Source organism: Eretmochelys imbricata, chromosome 8 (genome assembly GCF_965152235.1).
Source record: "Eretmochelys imbricata isolate rEreImb1 chromosome 8, rEreImb1.hap1, whole genome shotgun sequence".
In the NCBI taxonomy this organism is placed as follows: Eukaryota; Metazoa; Chordata; order Testudines; family Cheloniidae; genus Eretmochelys; species Eretmochelys imbricata.
The window spans coordinates 9,335,555-9,354,384 of record NC_135579.1 but is presented as its reverse complement, the minus strand read 5'-3'; the positions used below and the strand labels follow the sequence as shown (position 1 = coordinate 9,354,384).

At 43.5% G+C, this 18,830-nt stretch overlaps 1 protein-coding gene across 1 annotated transcript in view; it reads right to left on the bottom strand.

Moving 5' to 3' along the window:
* COL23A1 (collagen type XXIII alpha 1 chain) overlaps positions 1 to 18,830 on the bottom strand; it is a 346,638-nt gene that overhangs the window by 67,443 nt on the left and 260,365 nt on the right. Inside the window, exons 3-5 of the mRNA XM_077824679.1 lie at positions 18,206 to 18,250; positions 9,038 to 9,045; positions 3,756 to 3,782 (exon numbers count right to left, since the gene is read on the bottom strand). Of these exons, the coding sequence (XP_077680805.1) occupies positions 3,756 to 3,782; positions 9,038 to 9,045; positions 18,206 to 18,250 (80 nt within the window). The remainder of the gene's footprint in view (positions 1 to 3,755; positions 3,783 to 9,037; positions 9,046 to 18,205; positions 18,251 to 18,830) is intronic.

Genomic DNA, 18,830 nt, shown 5'->3' with positions numbered 1-18,830 from the left:
AGCTAGAGGACAGAAAGCAAGCCCGCTAGCTAGCTAATCTCTCTTTTATAAACCACAAATGAGTAACAGAGTTAACCACAGCAGCATGTGTAGCACAGACCACCTCCCAAACATCTACCTGTTCAGGAGTGACTAAATCATTAGACCAGTCTGATCAAGCAATTGGATGTGATGGAGGCCAGCATGTGCTGCTACCGAATCTGAGACACAAGTGCCTGCTTTTATTTAAGCTTTCCTCTCCAAAGGGCATTGGACTCTTCAGAAAAGAGAGATACGTTTGCCTCCTTCTTAGATAAAGCTACTTATTGTGCTTAAAGCTCTGTGGAAGCAGCAGCCTGGGGTTCGGATGAGTTTTGGCAAGCCTCACTGGCAGGTTTGGCTCACTCTGTTTTGCAACTATTTTGACCAGGATCTTAAAGCGAAACTGCATGAGTTACCTTGAGTGCAGGGCCCAGTGGGGTAGGAGGGAAACAGCAGCCACAGTGGGGCAGCAACAGGTTCCTGCCCTCTTGCAGATAGAAAGACAGGGGTGAGGAATAGGTGGAGCTCTGACTCTGTTTCCCTCCAGTACTCTGACCAGCCGCGCTGTGGTGGTGGGGGCACCAGGAAGGGGATTGTGACTAGTATGCTCCCTCAGGGCAGATTGTAAGGTTGTATCCTAGCCCTGTAAACTGAATTATTTATTTCCTTCCATCATTTCTGGTTTTCAGGAGCCTGCGACTAAAACTGCATTTGGCAGTGCCAAAAATATCATTGGGATAAAAAAAAAAAAAACAAACCAAACCCAAACCCAACAAAACAATATTTCCCAAGGGCAGCACTAATTTATAAATGGTTAGTCAGCATCCTGTTGAAGAAGAAAGTCATTCTAAAATTGCTATTGAATGGTCCAATTAGAGCAAAACCTTCATGCTTAATCTTTAATAAATTAAATTCTTAACCTCTGATAAGCCACTTAAGCATTTCTATAAACTTCTGTTCAGTCGTGTTTGCTGTTCTTCAGAGGGATTTCTACTGGTTGTTCCCTGGCACTTCGCAGTTAGCAAAAAGCTGTCCGTGTTGCTATGAATGTTCATTCTGGGGTTGGCATTTCCCCCTGTTCACGACGACTGGGTCCTTTTGAGGGGAGAGGGATGATGTGTAGGTACCTGAGGCCTTGCCAGCAGTGCTACTCTGGGCAGAAAGTGCAAGGAGCTTGAGAGACCTCACCACGCTGTCGCTGGAGTGTTCCTAGAAACCTTTTCCACAGCTATAAGAGGTTAACTCCCAAGCTGCTGCCAACTGCAGTGTGTTACCATGACCTTGGAGCCACTGGCAATCAGGATGGGTTCAGGTAGTAATCCTGCCTCCAAACATCCTCTCAAGTCTTTAACCCTGAGTTCACACAGCCCAAGGAAGCTACTCTAAACAGTGGTGTGTGGGGCAGTCAAGCACCTCAGGAAAAGTGCATGGTACTATGTGGGGGAGGGAGCAGGGGTTGATATGGTCAGAGCAGGACCTGCAGAGGCAGGACAGGTTTTAAAAGGGATACACAGTGGTCACCATTAAAAGACCAAAACCCCCAGGAATTGCTACACTCTGTCAGATACCTACATTAGAAAACACTGACCGTTTAAACAGAGATACCCCCCAAATACCACACCCTTGCATTGACCACCAGCAGGGAGCACTGAACCTGGGAATCTTAAAGCATGTGCCTCTACTTGCCTGAGCTAATAGACTTATATCTATTAACCAAGGTTGTAGCAGGCTCATCAACCACTATATGCAACCAGTCACCACTAGAGGGGGACAGGGTACCACTCTGAGTGGGTGTAGGTTACATGAATGGTAGTTGTAATTTCCTCTGGAAATAAGCAGTCCGATTGACTATAAATTATTACAAAGAATCTTGCAGGTCTCCTACTGTTCCTTTCAGAATGGGTTTTTATACTGAGTTTAAGTTATTAAAACCAACTAGAAGGGCAACTACATACTTTCCTGCTATTGATGTAATGAAACAAAAGGCTTGTCCTAGAAATTAATTTACTATTACATTGCCCAATCTGCGAGGCCAGCATCTCTGAGGAAATCTTTTCCCAGGGCGGCTCAAAAACAAGTTCCAGGGAAATGAAAAGTGAAAAGTTTTTCTTTTTTCCCTTAGCCATTTTCACTTCAGCTATCCATCCATCACACACTGCAAGTTTCTGCTGTTTGCATGGTTTCAGAGGAGCAGCCGTGTTAGTCTGTATCCGCAAAAACAAAACAAGTACTTGTGGCACCTTAGAGACTAACAAATGTATTAGAGCATGAGCTTTCGCAAGCTACAGCTCACATCATCGGATGCATCTGATGAAGTGAGCTGCAGCTCACAAAAGCTCATGCTCAAATAAATTTGTTAGTCTCTAAGGTGCCACAAGTCCTCCTTTTCTTTTTGCTGTTTGCATGAGTCCAAAATGGAATTAAGCTAGAGCACAAGGAGGAGGAAAACAAGAAAGTGCATTTTCCCAACAGCTTCTTTTAAAAAGATGTCTGTCATAGCAAGGAGAAGCCTAAATCATCTCCTGTCCCTTAGAAGGGGAACAGCAGGAACATCAAGAAGCTCTGACAGAGATTCAAGCAACACAGTGTGAACTGTACATTATTCACAAAAACAGCTGCAAAACTGCAGTGCACTGTAACACTAATGGATGTACATTGTGATTTCACTGACTGATTGCACACACAGCATACGGAGCAATCACTTTGCTCACCACTGAAGTGCAGGCACTTGCTCCATTCTGGGGTGGAACATGGCAGGTGTTTAAAAATACACAGTAGCTACACAATGGGGTAGTGGGGCACATGTAAATCCACAATTTGGGATTTGGCCAGAATCAGGTTAATACTCCTACTCTTGCAGTAAGTGTCACAAAATCATAACAAAAAAAATAGCCAGGACCTTGGTTTATTCTCTCCTCAGAAAGAAGACACCCTCTGGCTGAGCAGCATCCTTTAGAACCAGTGCAAATGGGAACAGCACCACATACTGAATTACCTATACTGCTTCATACCACTCCTGGGTCTTCCCAGAGTTGTCTAACCCTCAGCAGGGCTGTCCCTAGTGGGGCAGGGGGCCTGGGGTGGACGTTACAAATCCGTCACTTCCGGGACCAAACCGTCACTTCCGGGACTGACTGCACCAGCCAACTGCACTGGCCCGTGGGGCCCCACAAAGTGCGGGCCCCGGAGCGGTCGCCCCGATTTGCTGTACCCAAGGGACGGCTCTGACACCAAGGGACTGAGGTCAGCATTGCTTAGCTGTGAGATCACAGTTGGAGGTGGTAGGGTGCCCCATTCTGTAACACACTTTAGAAAAGAACAATTGGGATATTTTTAGATATGGATACATCAAGGCTCATTTTCAGCTATCTGTGCATTTCCTTCAGCAAGTCAACACCCAAACGAGGCCCCTCTACTGCTGAGCATTAACATGGAGACAAATCCCAAGGTCCTCACTCAGTTTATACTCCAGCAAGCTCTCAGTGGTTTGCTTGAGTAAGGCCTCCCTACAAATATGAAGGGAGTCAGGATTTAGCCAATAATCATTAGTATACAATGCACAATCTGCTCTAGAGCTGTAAGATTAAATCCCTTAAATACCATATCCACTAAAGGGAGAGAAAAGGAAGAAAAAAATCTTAGACAGGCAAAGAGAGCGATGGCTGATGGAAAAAGAGCAAAATGCGAGGCGTAGCTTAGAAGAGAGTAAAATATAAATGGCATGGCAGAGTTACCGGGTAGCCATCTCGTCCTGACTGCCCCTGTGCGGAGTGAATAAGCGAGACAACAAGAAAAAGTCAGTCACAGTTCTACTCTCAGCAGCCTGACAACACACTGCAATATGTAAAACTCAGAGCCTGACCCACCCGGAGGGCTTAGTCCCTTCTGCATCCTTGGCAGCCAGTGGGAGGCGCAAGAACTCACCAACGTTTAAAGTGCAGGCTATCACAAGAGGAACTTTTCCTATTGGAGGGGAAACTGATACAAGTGTGAATCAAATACAAATCTCTTCACCTTTCAACTGTTTTTGACTTTTTGTATACATTTGCTACTTAGCAAGGGCTTTGCTCCCACCCACCCATCCCCTCCTCTCATGCAATCCTACAGCGGAGTCAGGGACATATTGCCAGGTGCCACTGCAGGCCAGCAGGCAGAGTTCCCCACAGCAGTAATGAGGAACATTACTCTGCTTTAAGCAATCTGATGGCAAGATATAGATGCGCTTTGGCATAGTGCCCCCTCTGGGTTGAGGACCCTTTCTTGAGAAAAGCAATGGGGAGAAGCAGGAGGAACCCTGTGACTGTCTCCGTTTGTGTCTATGGCTTTGTGTCTCCCTGTCTGTGAAGACCTCAGGGGAATCTGCAGGATTAGGAGCCCAACCTGTGATCTGGGGCAGTTCAGCAGTGTGTGAGGACAAACACCAAGCCCTGCCCTCTCTTGATGGAGGGATTTGGGTGAACCACTTCTGTGAGGATTTCCCCTCTCCATATCCCCCTTCCATTGTTTTTTCCATGGGAGGAGGCAATTTCCCAACCCCGCTCAAGGTTTTGCACCTGTTTAGGGTGAAGTTAAAATAGAAGTTGGGCTCTACACAGAAAAGATCTTATGCAACATCAGAAAGGGGACACAAAACACAGCTGGCCAAGGACGTTTCTCATTTTCTAGTCTCCTTGTTTTCCAAAGGGATGTTTGCAGCTAGATATATGGTTAAACACGTAGTTAGCTGCCCATCTGGATATACAAACGAGTGTACAAGTCATACAGATTCCAAGTACAGAGCTGTTAAATTTCAGGGTTGTATCTAGTACAGCAATGTCATGTGATACTGTATATACGTGGACTTTATTGGCATGGTGTTATTATACAATGGTAGGTGCATTCATACATTTCTTATTGTGTCAACTTTCTATATTTTCTCCTCAAGTTTCCTCCAATCTAAATACAGTAGCATCCACGTCTAGTAAAGAGACACTGCAGTATTTAACACACACTCTACAGAGATGTAGGTTCTTCCAGGAACAAGACATTAATTATAACAACTCATTTAACAAATTACAGACTTCACATAAAATATACAGTGTAATTTTTATGAAGGTTTATGGTACCGGACAACTGAAGCATAAATATATAAGTAGGAAACACTGTGTAAATCATAACCCTCATTTATTGGTAAGTTTCCATGGTCTGTACCTTAATACAGAAAGTGTTTGTTAATATCTGTTACAGTAAATGTTAAATTATAGTATATGGTAAATCTATCCTTCAGACTGTAGAAACTTCCTACTCAGCATGTGATTTTAATATCCTCTGTAACTGAGTCTTTATAGAGTATTTGACTAGCATACTCCTTCTTCTACAGACAGAATGATCCATCATCTAACAGACCTAAATACTGTACCACAGATTCTAATACTTCATACATGCAACTAATTTATGACAGCCAAAAATAAAACACCAGAACAACCACTACTAGTGGCCAACATAATTGAGAATGCATTTTAGCATAATGTGACGCTATATGTATAGAATGTAATCAGTTCCTTATGGCCAAAAATCAAGAAACATAAGAAAGTAATAGACTTAACTGCAATGCTGCTGACATAAAATAACATTGTGTTTCTGTGGGTTTTAGGACTTTTTTTTTTTTTTTAAAAAGAGTTTAAAGAGTCTTAAGCCACAGATTTAGGGCTTATTAAGAAAAGTTTTACAAAACGTTAAAAAAAGTCTAAAAGAGTGCAGGGGGCAAAGAGTCTTGTTTGTGAGTAAAATGTTCGTAGTGGTATAGCTGCAGGAGTGCCCCCTAGTGGACCTTCCCAGCTGCCTGTCATGGCTGTGGATCTCCCCAAGAGGGGGAAGTCTCTGTCTCCAGTGTCCACGGAAGTGGGTTCCGGCCCACCAGCTAATTGTTCTGTCAGTCTTAATCCCTTCGGGGGCTACTGGAGGGGCTCAGCCTTGAAACATTTTGATGTAAAATAGGAAAATCAACTCAGTACTGGACCACCCCCAGTCTTCCCCTGGGGTGTTCCCTGCCCTTTCCTTTGGGCTTGGTTCCTAAGCAGTCTCTTAGTAGAGCGTTGCTCTCTCCTGGGAGAGAACTGCTACTCCACAGGGGCTGCTCCAGCTAACTCTCCACCAGCAAAAGTCCATTTGTGCAAAGAGACAGAGCTCAAGCCTTCTACCTGGCCAGTCAGCCCTGGACTGGGCCAGGTTCTTTCCTTTTATTCCCCCTTTAGGTATGGCAGGCAGGGCTAGCTGGATCCAAAGGATCTGATTAGCCCCTTCTCTGCTGACGTGGGGCCTCTCTGCTTCACCAGTCTCCCCTATGCAGTGTCTGCAATTCAACAGCGCGTGATAACCAGCAAAATCAAAGTAACTGGAGACCAAAAGGAAATAGTTTCTAAATATGTTGTTCAAGCTAAATCAGATTAATAGAAGTGAACGGACAGCACATACAGTGACATTTCAGGCCTCAATCCTATAATTGACAGGATGAAGGCAGACTGCATACACCTTGTGGTATCAACTGCAGGAGTGGAGCCTAAACTGTTAAAATATTCACTTTTAGTAATTTAAGGGGTGGTAAGCAACAAATGCAAAGAAATGCGTCTTTTAAAATATATAGGGAGTTGGAAGCAGATCATCTTTTTAATGTTTACCTACAAATAAAATAATAAATAATAATAATAATAAAAGACTTTTCTGAATTCCAATCAAATTCAAATAATTTAATACATTGCAGAACACAAATTTAATTAATAGGTAGGGTGACCATATATCCCGTTTTGGCGAGGACAGTCCCTTTTTTAAGCCCTGTCTTGGCCGTCCCAACTTTTTTGGCAAAAGTGGGCATTTGTCCCCTTTGCTCTTGCCAACTTGATCAGCTGACAAAAGCATATGGGACAAATGCCCACTTTTGTCAAAAACGTGGGGTGCAGAGGAACGCACAGGGAGATGAGCAGCGATGCCAGCCCTGCGTGGGGCAGGAGGCAGGGCTTGCACAGGAGGCAGACAGGGCTCGCGCGAGCAGTGACCCAAGTCCCGTGTGGAGGGCAGGCAGGGCTTGGGTGAGCAGCGACGCCAGCCCCAGCCTCATGTGTGGGGGCAGGCAGGGCTCAGGGAAGTGGCGATGCCAGCCCCATGTGGGGAATGGGGGAGGACTCGGGCTAGCCCCAAGCACTGTCCCATTTTCCCTTCAGGAAATATAGTCACCCTATCCATAGGGTACCTTAGTCGGGGGAAACTGCCCCAAATATACCATGCAAAGCTCTGTGTGGTTGAATTGTGCTGGTGTAAATCCAGAGTAGAATGTCTCGAAGACGGAGCCCTATGGCTTAGCTCTAGAAGGTCAGTGTGTATAATGATTTTGCTGAAGAAGCAAAAACATGCTCTGGATTTTGTGCATAACAAGGAAGCTCAGGAGCCAATACCCAGCTCACCTCAGTGCCAAGTAATCTGGAATCACTTGCTTCTCAATTGTTTTTCCCCCCAATAAATGTTCCCTTGCTAATATTACGGAGACCCATATACTCATTGTACTATGTGGATAAACAGACTGTTGAACTTTTTATTTAGAAAATATTTACAGAAAAATGATTTCACTGACAGACTAAACTCCTAAATACTAGTGAGCTCGGACAAATTCATTTACCTAGGCTTCTGCAGACAGATACCGCCACCGACTGATTGCTAATATCGTGCACAACTTTTATAACAGAATGTGTCCCTGGGTAGAGTTTCAGACAAGCCCCATTTCCCTCCCCTCAGGGAGGTTATCGGTCAAAATCATTGTTAACTGCACATTCTTCTATGGTTCCCACTGAAAACCAAGCCAACATAGCGAAAGTTTTCAGATTCAAAAATGAACCTGAAAGAAAAATGAAACCTCAAGGGACATAAACGCACATTAACTGAAAGCATAAACACAAAATGTTGTTCAAACCCACACGAATCAACACTGCTGAGTTTTACCACCCTAACATTTTACTTGTGTTTCATCATCAGTTCAAGGATTTAACTGAAATATATAGACTTGGAGATTAACTAGATCAAAAGATGGTTTATCAATGCATTGCAGAGATTACTGGAGTAACTCCCTCCCAGTCTCATTGGCCCTTAGCAGGAAGGGAATGGTATTTGAAGAAACTGAGACTGACATTACATTGCTTATCAAGAAAAGCATGGCAGGTTTGAAATATAAAGAGCAGGACTTTCAAAAGCTGTTAAAGGTTTTAGATGCCTTTCATTCACTTTCAGGAAGTCAATGGAAGGTGGCGGGTGCCTAATTCCCTTAGGTTCAATTGAAAACCCCATCCATGACAGCATTTAATTGGTGCCAGTAAGGCTAACTTCTCATCCCAAGAGCACTGGGAAAGTAACAGATTTGGGGATTTCATTGGAGGGGATAAAGAGGGATGTGTCTGAAAGTTTTCTTAGGAGGAGGGATTAGCACATATTCAACTACCATCCCTTCAAACAATGCATTCACCATAAAGGTTCTGGCCATGCTGCAAGGGATGTTTATGACTGGCCAAGCAGCCCCGAAGAGAGAAGAAAGCTATAAATTTTTTTGGCTGAATCACAGTGGTGCGGGGCTATCAACATCACTAATGATAGGCAGTAACCAACTGAGACACAATAGGTGGGAGAAGTGAGATGGACAGTTTTCAAATTTAAAACATCAAAACATTAAACTATTAATACAGTGTGCACATTTTTTGAGCATGGAAACTGACCAAAGAACTCTTTAAAGAAAGAGAACAATGTGTTTTACAGAATATTTGCTGGGTTTTAAATTGCCACAGGCTCCTTAGGGCAGCGAGTTAAGCATTTTTGAAGCTTTTATTTTTTTAAACTAGTTGTCTACAATCAAGGGGGCGGGGGGGGGAAACAGCATCTGGTACCAATTTTCCTTCCTTACACACCTCTACCAAAAAAGGCTGTTCTTGTAAAACGATACAGAAAGGAAAAAAAATTGCCTTAACTTTGTTGACCCAAGAGTAAAATCCACGGTACTTACTGCAGGTCCTGAAAAACAAAAGCAAAACCCCAAACACTTATTAACCACAAGAAAGCAAAGTATCATGGAATACAACACAGTACATAGCAGGGATATTTCTACTTTGCATCAAGTTTGACAGCATTCCACATGTAGATAAAACACAGCATCTACGACCCGGTTTTGGAGCGAGCGTTACGCAGCTGTACATGAATGCTCCCACACTAGGATAAAACTGAATCTTTATCTCTAGCGTGTGAGCCTTGGAGAAGGCCCGGAGCTGGCAGCAGCAAGTGGCAGTGCAATACAGCTAAAAGTCTGTGAACCGTGCAGCTGCCACTGTGGAGTTCTCTGCTCCCATTTCTGGTGTCTGTAGGAGGAGGCCAGGTCTATACTACAGCCTTCCGCTGGCATAGCTATGTCAACTCACAGGAGTGAGGAGCTGAGTGGGACCTCTGACCAACACAGCTGTGCCAGCAAAAGCCCCTAGCGTAGATGCAGTTATGCTGGCACAGCTGCGCTTCTGATGGTAAAGCTTATTTCACTTAGGGGTAAGGCTGCACTGGTTTTGCTGGGATAAGCTGCGTTCCCACTAGGAGTGCGTTGTTGCTATAGTACGTCAGTATACCTATACCAGCCAAGCATTCCTAGAGTAGACCTGGCCGACGGAAGGGAGCCACTGATGCATAGCAACTTACGAGGCACAAATTCCATCACCACATTTCAGCTACTGGGCTCCATGTTTCACTGAACATTCTCCTGACTTCCACTCCTGCACCTAACCATTGGGTCACGCTGCTGCTACTCACTTATGTTGCCACAAGAGGGGAACATGCTGTGCGTCACACACAGGGCAAGGTAACTGAAAACAAAAGAAAGACAGACTCCTCTTGACTTCAGTGGGCTTTAGATCAGACCCACAGAACTCAAGTCTCAAGTGGTAACGGTGGCAGTGGGAAACATGGCATCTCCTGCTGCGTAACCACCTCCACCATGCAGGTACCTACTCCCGACCAATTTCTACAGCATTCCCACACTCCCATCCCTTCAGCACTGTGCAGCAGGGGTGAACATTTGGGCTGTGGACCAATGACATCCATGTTCCACTCTTGTTTGAGAGGCTTTTTACACTGTGTGTTTTTGGGCCTCTTCATGCTCCATTTCCTACATGATCAAAACCAGAAATGGATTCAATGCAAAAAAATGTGGGAGAAATTAAAATAGAAAAAAAAGCAGCTTACTGGAAACTCAATTTTAAATGAGAAGCATGTTTCTGTTTCTTTTTATGAATCTTTTCAAGCTTTCAATTTTTTTAAAAAAACTTAGTTTAAAACATCTAAGTGTTTAAAAATGAAACAATAAAAACCAAATAATTGTGCAGAATAAGGATCCAAACCAACTATTTATTACGGCATGGGGTACATACTGCCAGGAACTGGCCTGTTAGCATCAATAGGCCAGCTCAATGTATTCAGCACAAGACCTGATAGCATCTGGGCCTGAACATGGTGAGTTCATTGTGAGTTGTGAATGCTGCAGGTTATATATTAGAAGGGCATACATCCAAAGTTTAATTTGTTACGGGGGCAACTTGACCCATCTTCGGATCAGGACCATTATCTTTACCTTAGGCTATGACATGGCTGTTATTGTACTTTCACAGATTTAAATTCTTATGACCAGATCCTAAGCTGTTGTAAATTGGCGTAGCTCCATTGAACTTAGTGGACCTAAGCCAATTTACCAGCAGAGAATCTGGCTCTTAACATAAACCTGATTTAGTCACTAATTTCTATCAATTTACCCACGCAAGGCCCCTTTTCATCTTAATGAACACCAAATTAAGTGACGTAGTCAGGACATTTTAATATGGGATTGTAATGGTGTACCTAATTTACCTTAGACTTTGTTGTCTTTTTGCCTTAATTCAGATACAGTGTCCCTCAAATATAGGCAAGCAACTATGATATCTGATCTGCCACGTGCTCTTATAAAATGCCTCAGCCTTGGTCATGAGGCTCAACTGAATTGCGTGGATCGCTGTAGATCATCTTTTGCAACATGCAGCTCAGGGCAGTAGTACCTTGATATCCTGATTGATATCAGTTATGCTAAACTTTTACTGATAAAGGGCAGAACTGGCTAGAAATTTTCATTAATTCTAAAAGTTATAGGAGTCCCTCAAGGGATTTATGAATGAACCAAATTTGATTTTTTTTTTTTTAAATATTGTCCAAGAACTACATCGTTTCTGACTTGCTCAATGTTTTTCACAGGCCGGTCATGAGACACTTGTCTGCTACAGAAGAAAGTCTTTTTTTTTTTTTTAACAAGGCAATAAGCAAAGAAGTTAGCCTTGTGCCAAGGGTCTCGCTCTCCTTCCCTTAAATGTAGGTATACTGCATGAGGCACTCTCCCTTTCTGAGAAATTTGTCAAAATTATGAATAAAAAGTTGATCAGTTTATTTTCAACGTTCTACAGACAGAATGAAACCAGTTGGAAATTATTATTATTATGACAAGCAAAAATTGGAAACAGCCTTCGTAAATTTGGGATTCCACAACAAATTACTTCGGAGGCATATTTCAGAAAGGAAAATGGGAAGACAAAATAACCTACGGAACAAAGTCTGAGCCGTTTCTGACAGATACCCCATTAACAAACATAGCATTGGCAGGATGCCATTCTTATCTATAACCTGCAGCATTTATTACTGCTAGATTTAAACAACTCCTATAATTATGACTTTATGTTAAATAGCCAGAACTCTAAATGTATATCAAAGTATTTGAAAATGCTCACAGGCACACAAAGGTGGATGTGTTGGAGGAAAAAGAAGTCAAATTAGTTAGTTAACAATCCAGCCCATGAAAGCTTATGCTCAAATAAATTTGTTAATCTTGAAGGTGCCACAAGTATTCCTGTTCTTTTAATCCAGCTTTAGTTATTTATTATTAATATATATTTAGACTGGGGTAGTGCCCAAAGGCCTATCAGGATGGGCTTTGTGGTGCCAGGCACTATACAAACATGTGGTAAGTGACAGCCCCAGGCCCAAAGAACTTAGAATCGTTTGCTTTCATTATTTTTGGCATATAGCTCATTCCAAACATGCTGTGCTTCTCCCGCCGACAGAGCTTCTGCCATTTGCAGAGGTCGGAACAGAGCGTCTGCACCAGACGCGCTGCATCGGTAAAACTTCCCCGCGGCAGCGCTGTACGTATAGACGTGGCCTTAATCAGTTAGACCTTATTGACACTGGGAAAATGTTTTATGTTTGAGAACATATTAACACAATGTGAACAAGATTTTGCCCTTAGCGTGGAAAAGGACAGTTATATTTAACGAATATATTAGCTGGCTGTAGAGGATAACCATGAACAAGCTAACATTTTTAAATATCACTTTTCCCTGTCTATACCAGGGTGCCAAGCTGTGTCAGTTAAAACATGTCAGCTAACACATTTTCTAACAAGATGCGTTTTCCCTCTGTAGAAATTTGCTTTGATGGCAACACCTTGGATGAGTTCTTTAGCTTAGATACTACTTAACAGGTGGTATCTACAATGGTTTCTTCCCGGTGCAGATGAGAAGCCACCTGTGTTGCATATGAATCCGTTGAGTCAGTCTCCTGCAATGCCTCATATATAGAAAATTATCCTGAAGCCCCCCAGTCCCAGCAAGAGTGATGAGCATTATAGGATAAATGCTTCAGGTATCCCAGAAAGCACTGGGACAGCCATGGATCTGTAGTATGCTCTGCAGCAGGGGTTCTCAAACTGGGGGTTGGGACCCCTCAGGGAGTTGCGAGGTTATTACTCGGGGGGCCATGAGCTCTCAACCTCTACCCCAAACCCTGCTTTGCCTCCAGCATTTATAATGGTGTTAAATATATTTTAAAAAGTGTTTTTAATTTATAAGGTGGGGGTCACACTCAGAGGCTTGCTACGTGAAAGGGGTCACCAGTACAAAACTTTGAGAACCACTGCTCTACAGAAATGTACCGTAGCAGTTCTGTCCAAAACAGTTTTGGCTGCCTGAACACGTCAAACAGTTGCAAAGATAAGTGAGACCCACCAGCCAATTGATGCACTCAGTGTTCAGGTAGTGGCTTTCTTGCTTTCTGTAGACACACCTGAAAGGTGAGGGCAGGATGGTGCTTCCCAAGTGAGACCGATTAGTTGTTTAAGGTATCTTGGTCCCATAGTTGCAACATTACACTGATTTTTTACACTGACTTTTTTTAAAAAGCAGCCTCTTCCAGGAAGCTGTAACCTGAATGCCCTTTACAAAGGTGATTCCTTCTTTGCATATAGCTTTGAGACATACGTGAAATCCATGGCACCGGCTGCTCCTCTGTCAGAGACATGGAAACAATTAAATAAGAGCCAGATGACTGCAGGAGTAAATAAAACGGGTCAGATAGAGTCAACGACTCAATAAATCTGTGGACTGTTTAACTGTACTGACACTGACAAAAATGCTTTCCAAATCTATGCATTGTTCCTGTTTAAACATGAAGGTCGGTGAAGACCATTAGAAGAAACCTGGGCTGTAGCTGTAATGGACAAGAAGGGTTTGGGAGACTCAAGAAACCCCCAAATTCACATTTGTTTTACTTGTTCCGTAGAGATTTTCACAACACTCAGGCCATGTACAAATGTGCCTCTGCATTTACTTTTGAAGTGTACAGTCCTGGCTCCTAACACACTTACGTCCTGACCAGGCCAAAGGACAAGAGCAGGAACATGCAGTGGAACTCACAGGGAGAGCGTTTCAAACTGCCCCAGTGCAGGGCTTTGGCTGGGTTTATGGGGAAGTTTCTTTCCACTAAAGGCTGCCTCTGCACTGAAAATTTACAGCACTCATCCCACGGATAGCCTAAGTACAGTATCCCACGGATAGTACAGTACTGGCTGGCAGACAGGCCTATCTATGTATGTGGGGAGGGGACAGCTCTGGAAGACCATATCACTTCCAGAAGTGAGCAGCTGCAGCAAGACCCTCCCCTCTTTATTATCTCAAAAAGCAGCTGCAGCAAGACCAGGAGCCAGGAATTCCCTTCCTATTCCTCCCTTCATGGGGTAGAAACAATTTATCTTTTTGTCCCCAGTCAGTAAGAGCAGAAGAGGAGGGAAAGGTGATAATCCCTTTGGAACGTAGTACTGAGCACCTATATTGTTTGGTAAGAATTGCTGAATTCCGAGCAGATTAGCAGAGAGAACCCATTTATGTTTGGCTGCACTAGCATTGTTAGCCAGGGCTGGTCTAGCCCGAGTGCAATGTCACCGTGAGTGGCAACAGTGGAAGTGCTAGCATGGCCAGAGTATCAGCAGTTTTACCACCTAACTTGGGTTTGCATTTGGCCCAATGGCGCCACAGTTCAGACATGTCCTTTAAGTACTTTAGTTTTACTAAGGAAATTTTAAATTAATTTTGAAATAGTATTTTATCCACCCATAAACAATGCCCATCATCAGTCGTCTTCAGTGTGCTTCAAGAGTGATGAACTCTCTGTAAATTCCTATACACTTATAGCTGTATGGTTAATTCTTATACTGTCCAAATCTAAACAGAAAAGAAATGGTTCAGTTGTGTTTTAAATCAAGAAGTGGGTGTGGCTGGAGAAACCAGGCTGATCTCTCCAACATCACTGTGGAAAGCTGCTTGATTTTAGAACAAATTTATTGAATGCCTCATATGTATTAGAAAGCTTTAACATTGTAATTTTAACAGCTGCCAGAGAAAGACCTCCCCCAGGGCAAGCCTGAACCAGTGCTGAGCCTTCTGGCACTAAGACATTATTGGTCTGGAGGCTGTGAAGTTGTAACCACATAGAGTCTCCAGGGAGGGATGCTATCATGCTAGGCAAACAAATTTTTATTCCCATTTATCAGCTGTGGTGAAAGAACAAGGACCTGGTTTATGTGTGGTAAGATTATGAAACAAATATATAAATATATGTTCAAGCTATCTATGAAAACAAACTTTTGGCAGCTATGCCAAAACCAATATGCAGAGGGAAGTCTGCTCTTTGCCTTTCTTTATATCTGTAATACAGCATGACAATTCTCATGGGCTTCATTACATAGGCTGTGTTTAACTACTTTGCTGTATCTAGTGTACTGCATTGTGTGCTCTTGTTCCATCTCAGTGTAAGGCATAGTTTAACCACAAGTGTGTGCCCTATAAGCCTCCCTGCCAAAAATAACTACAGTTTCTCCTTGGTTTCCCTCCCCAATTACAGAAAAATCTAAAGAGACATAATTGAGTCTCATTAATTCTTCATAATTCCTCTGCTGGTTGTCGTCTGATCCCAGGGCAATTTTCTGTTCCTTAAGAGGAAGGATATTCTTATGGTTAACGCACTGAACTGGAACTCAGGAGACCTCAGTTCAAGTCCCTGCTCTGCTACAGACTCCCTGTATCACCGGCGGCAAGTCACTTAGTCTCTCTGTGCCTTTGTTCCCCATCTGTAAATTAGAGATAATAGCACTTTCTTTCTCTCACTCTTGGTGCTGTATATGTAAAATGTAAGCAGCTTTTTGGGGCAGGGTTAGTCTCTTACTGTATCTGTACAGTGCCTAGCACAACAAGGTCCCAATCTCACATTCGGACCTAGATGCTATTTTAATACAATTGCTACTAGCATCACAATAATCATATTTTCAGGCTGTTCACGTGAAATATTAAAATATAGTTTGAGTACAAATTCTCAGAGGTCACCATCTTGAACCTCAATGATGTCTTTAAAACAGAAGTGGGCAAACTATGGCCCAGGGGCCACATCTGGCCCGCGGGACTGTCCTGCCCGGCCCTTGAGCTCCCGGCCAGGGAGGCTAGCCCCCAGCCCTTCCCCCACTGTCCCCCCCTCCCCACAGCCACGCCGCTGCGCAGGCTGGGCAGTGCAGCTTCCAGTCCTGCTGCTCTGAGTGGCATGGTAAGGGGGTGGGGAGGTTGGGTAAGGGGCAGGAGGTCCCGGGGGGAAGTCAGGGGACAGGAGGCGGTTAGATGGGGCGGAGGTTCCGGGGTCAGTCAGGGGATGTGGAACGGGGGAGTTGAATAGGCGTGGGAGTCCCAGGGGGCCTGTTAGGGGGTGGGGAGGTGGATAGGTCGGAGCAGCCAGGGGACAGGGAGTAGGAGGGGTCGGATGGGGGGGCCCCGGGAGGGGGCAGTAAGGGGACAAGGAGCAGGGGAGGTTGGATGGGTCGAAGGCTCTGAGGGGGGCAGTCAGGGATAGGGAAATGGGAGGGAGTGGGGGGCCAGGCTGTTTGGGGAAGCACAGCCTTCCCTACCCGGCCCTCCATACAGTTTCGCAACCCCAATGTGGCCCTCGGGCCAAAAAGTTTGCCCACCCCTGATTTAAAATGTTTGACGACTGAATAGATGGACAATGTCGTAAGAGAAAATTCAATAAACTGAAGTATTTAAACACTATTCACTGTTTGAACGTTGCAGTTAGCACTTGGTTGAATCTTATAGCCAACCAATAACTTTATGGAGCAGAGTGCAACATTAAGAAATCAAAACCACATGACAGGATACTCCACCTCGACAGCTGGACTTAGTCAAGCAGAACAGGATTCATTGTAGTAGATTGGATCGCTGTCCCATGAAGTCCAATATCCTTTTGCTGGTTGCAACAATCTCTGATGTTTACCTGGCCCAATATGTGATGTCCTCTAGTGAGGAAGCGAAGGAAATTATTTCCTGACCTCTATGGCAATCAGTTCTGTGGCCTGAAGTGCATGATTTACCTCGCTCCACCTCCTCCTAACTGCAAATACTGATGGTCAAAAAATTATTCAGCCCTTTCTGAAAATTCAGTGAAAGTATATGATTATATGTTCTCCTGCAGCACTGAGTTCCACAGGCTGACACCATGCTACACTTTTATTGATACGAAATTTACTTACCCTTAATTCCATCATGTGTGTTCTAGAAGTTCATAGCTGAGTGTTTATATCAGTTTGGGATATGACCAGCTTGGGCTTACAGCCCCAGATGTTGCACCACCTGAGAATATTTTTGGCTTGCCCTTGAAATGAAACTATATCCAAGGCACAGAAACCCTGTTGCTAATTAAAAATACGTATTTACAGTGCTACGTTTGCTTAGACCAAATTAAAAGGGCACTGTCAAAGTTGGGAGGCCAAAAATTTCATCCACCATGTTTTAATTTGTATAGCTGTTCACAAACTCCATGTAGTTCTTTAGATATGTTTTTACCTCCCAAATCCAACTTCGTTCCACTCTACTTCCGTAGTACCTTCTAGCTTCAAAGCATAAAGCAAATACCCTTTTGAAGCTGATATAGAAGCATCATTAGCCCCATTTCACAAGAAAGGCAGAAAAACAGTCTTCACAAGGAGACAGGTGTGTTCTTATCTCGAGTTAGCTAAAACATGGTGACTAACAAAAGGGGAAATCCTTGCGAAGGATGAGGAAGTTTATAGTTTTTATATGAGTTAGCTAGCTGAGGTAAAGGCTATGGGTGAACGTGAATCTCAAGAATTTGTGCCCAAGACCAACACAAGTTAGGCTTAGAATTCACTCATTCCTGAGTCCCAGTCTGTGAACATTTTAATAGACCACACCAGGTGTATAATATATAAGTAATCCTAAAATAATAAGCTGGTGTATGGTTCCCGAGACACTGTATATGTGCCTTTTATATTTCTCTCTGTATTACTACCTGCTATGACTGTTCACATGCCCACCTCCCTTCTCCCTGTACTGTCTTTCTTTGAAAGAGAATGGTTTCAGAGTAACAGCCGTGTTAGTCTGTATTCGCAAAAAGAAAAGGAGGACTTGTGGCACCTTAGAGACTATAATAAATTGGTTAGTCTCTAAGGTACCACAAGTACTCCTTTTCTTTTTGAAAAAGAATGGGGCACACATGGCTAAAGGAAAAAACAGCAGACTAATAAATTACACACGGACAGACACACACCTGCATAATCAATGTGATAGTGCCCCTTTAAGTCACTGTGGCTAGGTACCAGTAGAGCTGAAGGGTTTACATCAATAGATAACCTATTGTTCATGGGAGATGGGACTTCTTCATTTCACAGGTCAATTAGATAAAGGTGGCTAGTATCTTTATCAAGCAGTTGAAGTACTTTTAAGTACTATTCCAATCATCACCTGGGTGCACCACACTCCACAGGAGGAAACATGAGGCTTACCAGGTTCTCCTCGTCGTCCCGGCTTTCCCCGCCTTCCTGGAGGGCCTGTGGAAATGAGAGAAAAGAGCTATTTATTACATGGAAATCACTGTCAGGAAATAAACCTCACAGGCAACAGGACCAGGAGAGAATATACAACAAGCCATTCCTTTCACATTCAAAAGCTTCCTCACATCTGCGCCATCCTCCCCTATGAATCATCTGAAAAACAGTAGGTGCTTAAGATACATTTTAGTATGTCCACTATAGCAAAAAACTGTTTTGGAGAAAATGCCTCTCTTTGCTGATCCATTGCTAAAGCACATGAAGGGAATGCTCTTCCCCTTACCACTCCATTTGGTGGGGAGTGCTCTATGATGTTACACCCCATATTCTTCATAGAAATATGGTTATGATATGAACATGGTACAACAGATATACTTTATGCAAGATGGGTCTTGTAAGATATCATTGGAAAGGTTATAATTTACTGAATGTGTTTATCCAATTTGCATGCATGTATCATTTTTGTATCTGAAGCGGGGAATAATAACCATGTCTCTGTATTCCAAATGTGCTACTTTAGATGAGGCCAAACAATGTTAGTGGCTTACTGAAGAAATGCACACATGCATAAGGATGACCC